Here is a 12315-nt window from a genome sequence, read left to right as displayed (position 1 = left end):
GCTTAAGTGCGGCCAGTATCCAGTAATCGGGAGATAGTGGGTTCGAGCCCCACTGTCGGCAGCCCTGAAGATGGTTTTTCGTGGCTTCCCATTTTCACACCAGGCAAATGCCGGGGCTGTACCTTAATTAAGGCCACGGCCGCTTCCTTCCAATTCCTAGGCCTTTCCTATCCCACCGTCGCCGTAAGCCATATCTGTGTCGGTGCGACGTAAAGCAAAAAAAAACACCTCTTAGACTACGAAGACGTACTTCCAAGAGCTACCCCGTCGAGGAGAAACAACACAGCTCCAGCTGAAGCTTCTGAAGTGCGGAATAAATTCAGAGATTTTTTTAACGAGTGAGTCGCAGTTCTGTTGGCGAGTGTATCTTACAATAATTTGGTGTACTGAATGTGAAATAAAAAGTGTAAAATGCTTCGCCTGGATTTTGCAGTGCATTTCTACTGCGGGAGTTGATTGAAGAATGAAGCTACAAATGCTTCATTTCGTAATTTAATAGTGTACTTTCAAATAATGTAAAATAGGGGGTTATGGAGTATGTCATTTTGACTTTAGTTAGGTTTCCTTAACAAAATGTGTTTAGAGTTTGAAAAAATAACTGTCGAACTTTCCATGAAAAACGAGGTACTTCATATAAATCACCTGCTTGTAAAAATAGAGGTCCCCAAAATGGCAAGATTAAAAGAACAAAGTTGATGTAATCGTTCCGCATTCTTTTGCCACGTCATTCGATAGTTTGATGATGATGATGATGATGATGCTTGTTGTTTAAAGTGGGCTAACATGTAGGTCATCGGCCCCTGATGGTACGAGATGAGACGAAATGGATTAAAAGTTATAATTAACCCACTGACTAGGATTAGGAAAATGCTATTTGCTTTACGTCGCACCGACACAGATACGTTTTATGGCGACGATGGGATAGAAGAGGCCTCTGAATAGGAAGGAAGCAGTCGTGGTCTTAATTAAGGTACAACCCCAGCATTTTCCTGGTGTGAAAATGGGAAACCACGGAAAACCATCTTCAGGGCCGCCGACAGTGGGGTTCGAACCCACTGTCTCCAGGATGCAAGCTCACAGCTGCACGCCCCTAATCACGCGGCCAACTCGCCCGGTAGGGTAAAATAGTAGCTAACAATAAACCAATTAAAACACAGATAGTTACTTTACTTTTAAACACGATAAAACAAGCCACTCTCATAAAACGTAGGAAAAGGTCTACTGGCCGCTCGTCATCTAGTCACTCCTTTTATCTCATATGAAACTCGTGTGATGATCCGCATGCCGCTGGCTCCAAATCGCATTGCGTTCGAAGACAGGTTCAGATGGCAAGTGAGCAAGTGATCACTGAACGTGTGTATAGAGTACGAAGAGTGGGAGAGCGGGTGACCTTGAAAGAACCAATCACAGTCCAAGTTACAGGATTGCCAGCGATGGGCCAGGCTCGAAAATCAAACGTGTTTGAGACCATGGATGTGGCAAGGATAGCAGCCAGCAGCGCAGCTATGAGCCGGGCTCCAGGGTAAATGCACTGATTGAGATTCATTGGTTTGTTTCATCATCGCCTAACATCGAGCAGCGAGGCTTAGCGATGTGCCAGCAGCCAGGCTGCAGCATAAACGTACCCTAAAGTACTTAGATAACACTCTTAAGAATAGCCTGTCACGAAATTGGAGAATTCTTCATAAACTTGCTCCTCTGATTGCTTTTTAGTGTTTTTATAGTGTGTGCTACAAAATACTGATCTCTGTGTTTAGTTTGTTGTTGATAATTAATGGAAAAATGATGTGCTTATAAAACAACCTTTCAGCCCTTTTTGTAACAGCCTAGTGTACCATTCTTGTGTTATCTACTGTTTTATTAACAAAGAAGGTAAATGGGATGCTGCTTTTTATGGCCCATTCCACTTATTTAGTAAAGTGCAGTTAATTAGTATCAACCTTATACTTCCCAAGAAGGTAGAATCAGGCCTTCATAAAAAACCTAATTTATTTTTTATTTTAGTTATCCTGTTCATGTATGGGGGTAGTAGATTAACATACTTTACATGGTATCCCCCTGCTTTTCGTAAGAGGTGACTAAGAGGGCCCCAGGGCTCTTTAACTTGGGAGCATGAGTTCGCGACCACGGGGCCCCTGGCAATGCTTCCAGTTACTTGTGCCAGGCTTCTCACTTTCACCTATTTTATTTAACCTCACTTGGTCAACTCTTGTTCTTTTCCTACCCAGACGGTAGTAGGTGTTGAGGACTAGAGAGTCTTTGTTTTTCATGCCCTTCATGGCCCTTGTCTTTCTTTGGCCGATACCTTCATTGTTCAAAATGTCAGACCCCTCCCAATTTTTCTCTCTGGTTAGTTTTAATAGAGGATGGTTGCCTAGTTGTACTTCCTCTTTAAATAATAATCACCACCACCACTACCATAATTTTTTGATTAATGGTGGTTTATTTTGCCTCTAGACATTTCCGTAATTAAGTTCTTATGATGCTGTCATAGGCTCTTTCAATATTCAAAAATAGGGAGGTGAGGTGTTTTATGGTAGGTTTTCTTAATTAGCATCCCTGCTGAAAATACCAAATCTGTATCGCTCCTTAATCTAAAACTACTGTTCTTCCACTAATTTTACACTTACTGTAACTAATATGCAACTGCAAATACCTGTATATTACAAAAAAAGTTATGTATTCACTATTCTTTACTATCATTGCCTCCTTCACTGTAGGTATTGGTTTGAATCAAGTTCTTCAATTCTTACATTCATTTGTTCATTTAGGAGAGTTTCAGTTTATTGACTTGTACAATTTTGTTTATTTTTCAGGCTCCCTTGGATGGCCAAGGTGAAACTGCTTTGCAGAACAAGAATGCTATTTGTGTGAGTCAGCTTTCTCTTGTAGATTTAGCTGGCAGTGAGAGAACTAATCGCACTAAAAGCAGTGGACAGAGACTTCGAGAAGCAGGTAGCCTTTACTTTCTTCTTAAGTGATCTACTTAAACACTGGAGTAAGGGTTTGGTACTGATCCAACCTTTACAAGCAAAACAAATTTTTATCCATGGAGTATGTACTACAGTTGCAAAAAAAAAAAAAAAAAAAAAAAAAAAGCAGTATATTTTATTTCCTTGCAGGTACATTTTTCTCAGAAAACAACTGAACCTTTTGATATGTTTGTGACCAAGTGAGTGCCTGCGCAGCTCAGGTCATGTAACACCTATCTGTTGGTGTGACGTAAAGCAGATTATACTTACTAAAATAATTATTCTACTTCTACTGTAGATTCAATGTGATAGAAAATCATTATTGCAGGAACAAAACTAGCTGTTGGATGTACTTGCGTTCCGATCTAAACATTACAAAAATGTGGTGGTTGTATGATGTCGCGGCATCAGACGATAGGAAAAATGTGACATCTTACTTTCATCATGTGTTCCGGACTTTTCAGTATTGGGTATGGCAGTTCTAGAATGGATGAATGTTCCACTTGCATCTCCCTTGATGAAAGAATAAAAAATTCAAGAAAGTCAAGGGAAAGACAGTCTTTGATGTGTGAAAAGAGATGCCATAAGCTAAAAGCACAAGCATCTACTCCTTCTGAAAGAAGGGAGTGACAGTATCGTTTGATTGCCAAAGAAATCAACCTTTGCCTTGTGTAACTGATCGAAGTGCATATTATTCACGGCAGCTATGTATATAAATATAAGCTAACCACAGTGGTCGGCGATTCAAATTTAAAACAAATGAAGGAGAACGTATTTATTTATCATTCGGATGGGTAATGAAGTTGCAGGGATGCATCGAAGTAGGTTCAGCTTTATTTCACTGTCTCTCGAACGTTAACATTCCGGAGAGATAAAAGTAGTTCGCCTCGCATCAGATGGATACGGGTGACAGAACAAGAATATTTTCATGATGGGCATGGTATGGTTTATAAACTACGCTCCTCAGACAGTTGGGGAAAATAGAATTTATGTTCGCAGTTTTGGGGCATACTTTCCGTCCTACGGTGTTTTTTGCATGAATTGAAAAGGAAATCAAGGAATGATACTATACTCGATCCACAAGAATATACCAATATTTTTTCCCAATTTGGAACCGTTATTCCTCTCGTAGGTAAGGTCTTTGACTGGAAAAGAGTGATTATTAATATAGTAAAATACCTGTATAACAAAATTTTGGGGATCTCAGAATTTAATTTGTTATAGTGAAATTTTGTTGTACTGAAATAAATTCTTACGAATTCGCCCCTTGCTAAATCTGTTGAAGAAATCTACATTATTTCAACATCAATTTATACTTATATACATGAAGTAATGATATAAAGTACAGGTACTTGCAAGAAGTTTTCAGCATCTTGAATTTTACCCTGCACTGGTACATTAAATAAAACATTTATTGCAGCAAAATAGCCATACATTAGTGAAAGGTATTATAACAATTTGACAATTTCACCATTGGTCGCATAGTCTCTGATTGATCTAGTCCTCTTGTTGCAGAATTCTAAGTGATATCGTTCACATAAATGTCCACATAATGTACACGTGCACGAGTTTGACGGTTCGTGGTATGTTGGGTTTTCGCAAATGACATGGTGGAATCCATGTACTGCAAGTCTTGTAAACACGTGCCTTGTCTCAAAATTTGCTGCTGTCCATGTACGGTCGATCATGGCCCCAGTTCCATAGAATTCCATGGGAACTTCTTCTCTTTTCCTTATTAGTGTTCTTAGTAGGTTCTCCGATGCCTTTATGTTAGGTAGGGGGTACATTTTCCTTAAATCCTCTATGAGGAAAGTTTCCCGTACGAGAAGGTAGACTAATCTGGATCTTGTTGTTTTTGCCATTCCGATTGCTCTTTCGATGTATGTTGCTTTAACTCTTTCCAGTGTTGATAAGTTCTTTTCATTCAGGTGTGTCCATATAATTTCAATCCCACATGTAAGTATTGGAACGATTTTCGATTTGAAGAGCGCCATTGCTGTATCAAGATTTAGTGTTCTGATGAACCTTATTTTGTTTATCGCTCTAATTGCTTGTGTCGCTTTCTCCATTGTGTGCATAGTGAAGCATTTCGCAGACAGCTGGAGTGTTATCCCTAGATATTTGTATTCTTTGGTGATAGATATTATTTTCCCTTCTAAGGTGATTCTTGTCGATTTTGGTATTTGCCCTCCTGATCTGAACACCATCATTTCCTTCTTCTCTGTGTTAATTTCAAACTTGTGTTCAATGCACCATTTTCGCACTTCGTTTATAGTGTTCTGCAGTTTCTTTAAGCTTTTTGAACCAATCACAATATCATCTGCATAGACGTATGCTGCTACATCTTCATTTTGTGCAATTTCCATAATGTCCTTCGCTTCCAGGATGAACAGCAGAAGGCTTAGTGGGTCCCCTTGGAGTACACCATTTGTTTGAACTATTGGTTCTGAAAGGTCTAGGCTGTCCGAGATCCGTATCTTGTTCCATTCATTTATGGAGTTTATGATTCTTGTCCAGACACTGTCTCTTCCTAGAGTTTCCTCGAGCTTCATTTGTACTAAAGCTCGGTCCAGGAGATCAAAGGCTTTTGTGAAGTCTAAAGATTGTATAGTATTTTTCCTTCCTTTCAATGGCTTTCCATATGTTATTTAGCAGTAGTTCCACCGCTGCGAGAGTGGATCTTCCTCTCCTAAACACGAATCGAGATTCTGGGAGGTGCTCTTCTACTGTGTCCCTTATTCTTTCTGTGATTAGTTTTGTGAGTACCTTAAAAGGATTGTTTTCCGGGGCTATTCCTCTGTATTTATTTGTGTCCTTTGGGTCTCCTCTTTGAAAATTACCTTTACTATTGATTGTCTCCACTGATCTGGGATTTTGGCTGTTTCTATGCATTTATTATAAAGTTTCGTCCAAATAGGAGCTAGTAGATGAGCCGTGTCTTTCAGGTATTCATTGCATATCATATCCGGTCCTGACGCTTTTTTTATTCAATAATATTTTGAACCTCAGTTGTAGTAAGTGGAGACCATGCTGCCGCCTCATGCGTTGTATGCACTTGGTTGGTTTCCGGTGTTCCTTCTCTTCCGTCTACGTTGAGGGTGTCTTTGAAATGTCTCGTCCATTCCTCCATGCTGATATAGTGGGTCTGTGCCTGCTTTCGAGGGTGGATTGCTATGAATGGATCTCTCTTGGCTTCCTCAACTCTTCTTCCTTCTTTCCTGTATGCCGTTTTCTTCTCCTGTGTTAGTGTTTTGTAGCATTTTCTTTTCTCGGTGTATTTCTGAAGGAGTGTATGATTCTCGATGTCCGATTTTAGTTGGTGTAGAGCTTGAAGCACATCTTTCCTTAATAGGAAGCACTCTTGATCGAACTATGCTTTTGCTCTTCGTACTTTCCTGGGGCTGGCTGCTTGTGTTAAGAGTTTCTCCAGTTCATGCACTGCTTCCTCTACATTTGAGTTGTCGATTAGTGTTTTGATTTGTTCCATCTGTTCTTGGCTTTCTTCCACTTTTCTTACATCCAATCTCCTTGAGAGTGGTCTCCTTTCTTGTTTGTTCTTTGCCTTCCATTCACTTTGTATGTTGATGCTCGTTGGAATGCGTTTTCTTATTGGTGTGTGGTTCGCATTCCATCTGTTCTTGGCTTTCTTCCACTTTTCTAACATCCAATCTCCTTGAGAGTGGTCTCCTTTCTTGTTTGTTCTTTGCCTTCCATTCACTTTGTATGTTGATGCTCGTTGGAATACGTTTTCTTATTGGTGTGTGGTTCGCGTTCCAAAGTTTTCTGCTGGGGCTTATAAAATAACAAGTGCACTGAAAGTTGTGAAAAATGCCAAACAACAAATACGAAAACATGTGCACGGGGGCCAATAAAGATATCAGAGTATTATTGCAGATCACACTTTTTCTAAAACAAATGTTAGTAAAAGCCTTTTCTTTCTTTACCGGGAGAGTTGGCCGTGCGCTTACGGGAGCGCGGCTGTGAGCTTGCATCTGGGAGATAGTGGCTTTGAATCCCATTGTCGGCAGCCCTGAAATTGGTTTTCCGTGGTTTCCCATTTTCACACCAGGCAAATGCTGGGGCTGTACCTTGATTAAGGTCACAGCCGCTTCCAACTCCTAGTCCTTTCCTATCCCATCATCGCCATTAGACCTATCTGTGTCGGTGCGACTTAAAGCCACTAGCAAAAAAGAATAGAAGCCTTTTATTTCAGAGCAGAGGGTTATTAAACATTATTCTCTCGTCACACTCTTTGACAATGAATTGGAGGTTACACTCAACCATGTGCAACAGACATGAATGACTTTGGCTGCTATTTTGAATTGAACAAAACTTTGACCAACTTAAGTGATTGAGTCAAAACTCGAAGGTTGCGTGTTCAACATTTGCGACCTCTGCGTGCTTCAAGATGCGGACACCAGTCCACTTTCTGACAGATTTAAAAAAAAATAATGGTGTATGGCTTTTAGTGCCGGGAGTGTCCGAGGACATGTTCGGCTCGCCAGGTGCTGGTCTTTTGATTTGACACCCATGGGCGACCTGCACATCGTGATGAGGGTGAAATGATGATGAATGCGGCACATACACCCAGCCCCAGTTCCCGACCCTGACGGGAATCGAATCCGGGACCCCTGTGACCAAAGGCCAGCACGCTAACTGTTTAGCCATGGAGCCAGACTGACACATTTTAATTTTGTCTTGATTAGTAAGGAATTTCATGACTTTGAAGGGCTGATGTCATACCCCTTCATTATTTTCTCCTTTCTTTCCTCCTTTCTCCACTTCCCTAAGTATTTTACATTTTCCTTTTAAAGAAAACTGCTTTCGCTTCTTTTAATCCATATCGGCGAAAGAGTTAACTGGCACACTAATACACACGTTGCTTCACGAACAAAAGATAAACAATGAACACGTCTTGAGACGTGAATAAACAAATTGCAGTACTGATTGTAGAGATGTGAAACCGTAACGTTCATTGGTTGATTGTAAATGTGGCGTTCCTACCCAGCCAATAGCATTACTTCTTACTTATTGGTTACTTTGTAATCGATATCCATCTCGACCAATCACGTACATGTATCGAAAATGGCTACCTAAACCGTATCCTGTTAACGCGAATACTGTAATCCAATCTGCGCACCCCAATATTTGAAGATATTTTTATTAATAGAAAATTGGCTTTAATTTGTGTTTTATGTACAAGAAATTACTAATTTGTTTTTTATGTACAAGAAATTACTCCTACATAATGACATTCAGTACTGGTACATCAAAACTGTATAAGATAATCTTCACATACTGTTGGGTAGATAACCCGCTTCTCAGAATTGTAATGTGTTTTCTTACCTTCCCCGAATTTGTAATCGGGTAGTTTCGCCTGTGTTGTATAGTGTGTGCCGCCTGGTATTAGCTATATGGGTAGACACATGTGTGAAATACGCAGCGATTAAAACAGGATGAATTTCAATTATATTTTGAAGGAAAAAGATGTTAAATAATAGCAAAAAGGCTACATTTTAATTCGTTATACTGAAAGTTCGAAATTCGGTAAAATGAAATATTATTAACACATATTAAATAGGGAAAAGGGAAGGGGCCTAAAAATAATTTCACTATTCTGAACATTTCGTTAAACTGGTATTCGTTACTCTACTGCACTGTCAGCACACCTGCTCAGTGGCACTTTCAGTTTAATCCCTGCAAAAGATTTTTCTTTAAAAGAAACAGCAATGGAAATGATGTTCTCATCGGGGAAGAAGTCCATTACAGAATTAACTTAGGATGCTACAGAACTGTCTGCAAAAGGTACAAGACAATCAAAGACGTGCTAGCTCCTACCCCGATATCAACAGGTGTTAAGGTGTCTTCGCCTCAAGTCCGTGATGTTTCAGCATTACTCAAAGAACATTTTGATCCTGATTGGTTGTCACTGAAGTCTTTGTCATACTACAAGAACATAGTCCAGATAACTGATATAGGAACTGAAGATGGTAACATTTTGTGTGTACAAATGCATGTGAAGTTACTGATTTGGTTGTGTAGGCTATTGAATGGCCAAGGAATGTGAACAAACAAACCATAGCATTTGCATGCTCAAACTTTCAGCTTGACTGTTCTGTAACTTACATTTTACATTATTACTTAAATGTTGTTGTTTTTTTTCATCATGTTATGACGATGGTAATTATTAAGAAGTATTTATATTGTTTCAAAACTGGATACATCCGTGCTTCTGGCTTCTAAACCAGATACATCCAAAATGAAATCCCAATTCTTTACAAAACTATAAACTATTGATCGTTTATATCTGAGGTATGTATGCACTTATCTCGTGCAAAAATCTTGCCGGAGTTTCAAGGTTGAATTCCTTCATGTAGTAGGGTTAGTAGTGTTTTTTTGTGTCTCCTGAAAATGTTTGTAAAAGTGATTTAGCTGCTTTTGCAACTAAATGACTCGTGTATTGACTGCCTATGAAAGTTCAAAGCGTTAAAGATTAGTTAATAAGATGAGGATGAGTCTATGCTGAAATTTCTGTATCATTTTTTTCTTTCTGAAGTTTATTTTCTATCCTGATTGATTGCTCAAAGCCTAGATACTTCATATTTATTATTATTATTAAGAAAAGAGCGCACAAACGTGCATAAAATTAGTATACATTGAACAAATAGATACAAAAATACACTATTCTTTGCTGTATTCCTTTAGAATCTTGTGTCTCTGTGAACAAACTGTAAAATGGTAACGCTCACACATTTTGTTGCATAGTTTGCATAAGCAGCCTTCATCTGGGTCATGGAAGTATGTTTTCATGCACAATTTATGGTGAAATCCATGTACGGCTAGTCTAGTAATGGCACTACGCAAAACCTGGTTTGGTCCAGTCCATCTTCGGTCTAGCATGGCTTCTGTCGTGAAAAATTCCGGCCATATTTCTTCTTGTTTTTCCTTTCTTTTCCTAAGGACTGCTTCTGCTTGTGGTGTAGATGGTAGCTGCAGGATGTACCTCATATCCTCTATGAAAAAGCGTTCTTTTGCAAGCATATACGCTAGTCTTGACGGCGCTGTTTTTGCTATCCCCAGTATTCTTTTCAGGAATCTGGCTTTTACTCTTTCCAGGGTTTCTATGTCGGTCTTAGTAAGGTGGTCCCAAATGAGTTGAATACCATAGGTGAGAGTAGGGAGAATTTTGCTGCGGAAGAGAAGCATTGCTGTTTCTAGTGAGATCATGGTGGGGTTTTCAATGTCGTAGATCCCTCGTATGGCTGCTGCCGTTCTTTCTCTTATGTGTATTCTGAAAGAGGTACCATTAGATTGAAGAGTGATGCCGAGGTATCGGAAATTACCTACTCTTTTCAAGGTCTGTCCTGAAAACGTGATTGTGTCTTGTGCCGCAACTCTTCCTCCTTTTCGAAATGTCATGTAAACGGTTTTGTCTTTATTTAATTGTAGGTCATTTTCGTCGGCCCAGATCTGTAACTTGTCCATTGCTTCCTGGAGGACCTCCCTGTTTCTTGAGCCTAGTATCATATCATCAGCATAGGCGTATAGCACGACTGGAGAATTCTGTATTATCTTCGTTACATCTGCTGTGGCGATATTGAATAAGATTGGGCTTAATGGATCACCCTGGAGGACCCCATTGGTTTGTGTGATGGGGGACGAGGTTGATACACCGTCTTCGAATTCAACGAAGTTGAATGCTAGCAAATTATTTATTGCAGTGACCAGAGGGTTGTTTTGTCCAATCATATGTTCTAGCTTCTTTATTAACTTGGCTCTGTTCAGGAAATCGAAGGCTTTCGTATAATCAATGAAGGCAACGTGAAATTTTCCTCCTCTGTGCCTTAGTGCCTCATGTATGTCGTTTAGTAGATTTGCAATTGCGTGCAGGGTCCCTCTCCCTTTCCTGAATCCAAATTGCTCCTCCGGAATGTGGATTTCAATTTCCCTCTCAAGTCGCCGGGCGAGAATTCTTGTGTAAATCTTGAAGGAGTTGTTCTCTAACGCTATTCCTCTGTATGAGTTTTCATCATTGGCTTCTCCTTTTCCTTTATAGAGGATTTTCATTCGTGATTGCCTCCAGCTATCTGGAATAACTCCGCTTTCAAGACTTCTATTGAAGAGTTTTGTCCATACGGGACCTAGTATTTCCAGGGAGTCTTGTAGATTTTCAGTATATATCCCGTCTGGCCCTGCAGCCTTCCGCTTTTTCATGGAAAATACTATCTCTTTTACTTCTGTAAGGGTTATTGCAGATATTGTTGTATTGTTCTGTTTTCTGATGTCGAGAGCCCGGGTTCTGTTTCCTTTGTTGAGAATTGTTGAGAAGTGGGTTTTCCAAGATTCAATGGATATATGATTAGACTGATGATGTACTCTTTTCTTCAAGGCTATGTAGGGGTCTTTAAGAGCTTCCTTAGCTTGTATCTTTGCATGATCTTCCATATATGCTGATTTCTTGAGAGCTAACAGATGCTTATAGAGTTTTCTTTGACGAGCGTACATTTGAAGGTTTGATTTATTCGATTGTTGTCTGGCTTGGCGCAGTAGTTGAAGTGTTTTCCTTCGTTCTTCATAACACTCATGATCAAACCAAATTTTTGAGGTCCGTTCTGTTTTGGGTATCATGGCGTTTTTAATGTAGTGGTTGATAATTTCTAGAGCAGAATCTGCTTGGTCTGCTTCAACGAGCTGTGATGCTAATTCTACCTTTGTTTGGTTTGCCTGTAGATTATCGATGTCTAGTTTCCTTGATCCTGCTTGTGTCAGTTTTACTTTGTCTTGGCAGTTCTTTCTTACTCTGAAAGTCGCATAGATTGGTAAATGTTTCTTGAGTACTGCGATGTTTTGTCGCTTTGCTATTTGGTGATCTATAAAGGTGATCCCTCTGCCTCGGAAGAAGATGAGGTCGATAGTGCTAGTTCCATTCGGTGCAATGTATGTAACTTCCTCTTTTTTTTTTTTTTTTTTTTTTTGCCCATGCTTTAAATTTATTGATCAGCTGCAATGGTTATTCCTTCTGTCCTATACCATTGTCCCTTTTTAATGTTGTTCATTTTGCACTAGCCCATACCAAATTCCATGTAGATGTCTGGAAATGTTTTCTGTATTATTATTATTATTATTATTATTATTATTATTATTATTATTATTATTATTATTATTATTCAATTACGTTGTTCTGTCTATGAAAACTTGTCACATTTCCTTTGTTTTGCAGACTTGAGACACTGAGGAAGACCCCTATTCACTCCAGTTATTCCTCACATTCTAGAACTGCTCTGGAGAAGCATTTTAGCAGTGTGGGCACTATTTTAATACTTGTCCACATAAACATGGTGCA

At 39.4% G+C, this 12315-nt stretch overlaps 1 protein-coding gene across 2 annotated transcripts in view; it reads left to right on the top strand.

The window, feature by feature from the left end:
- The window catches only part of pav (pavarotti), a 277353-nt gene that overhangs the window by 71582 nt on the left and 193456 nt on the right, over positions 1 to 12315 (top strand). For both annotated transcript variants that reach the window (XM_067145761.2, XM_067145760.2), the window contains exon 5: positions 2817 to 2955. In XM_067145761.2, coding sequence (XP_067001862.2) covers positions 2817 to 2955 — 139 coding nt within the window. The remainder of the gene's footprint in view (positions 1 to 2816; positions 2956 to 12315) is intronic.

Source organism: Anabrus simplex, chromosome 4 (genome assembly GCF_040414725.1).
Source record: "Anabrus simplex isolate iqAnaSimp1 chromosome 4, ASM4041472v1, whole genome shotgun sequence".
NCBI lineage: Eukaryota > Metazoa > Arthropoda > Insecta > Orthoptera > Tettigoniidae > Anabrus > Anabrus simplex.
Note: the sequence above shows the minus strand (reverse complement) of the source record. Positions and strands in the feature narration are given on the sequence as shown.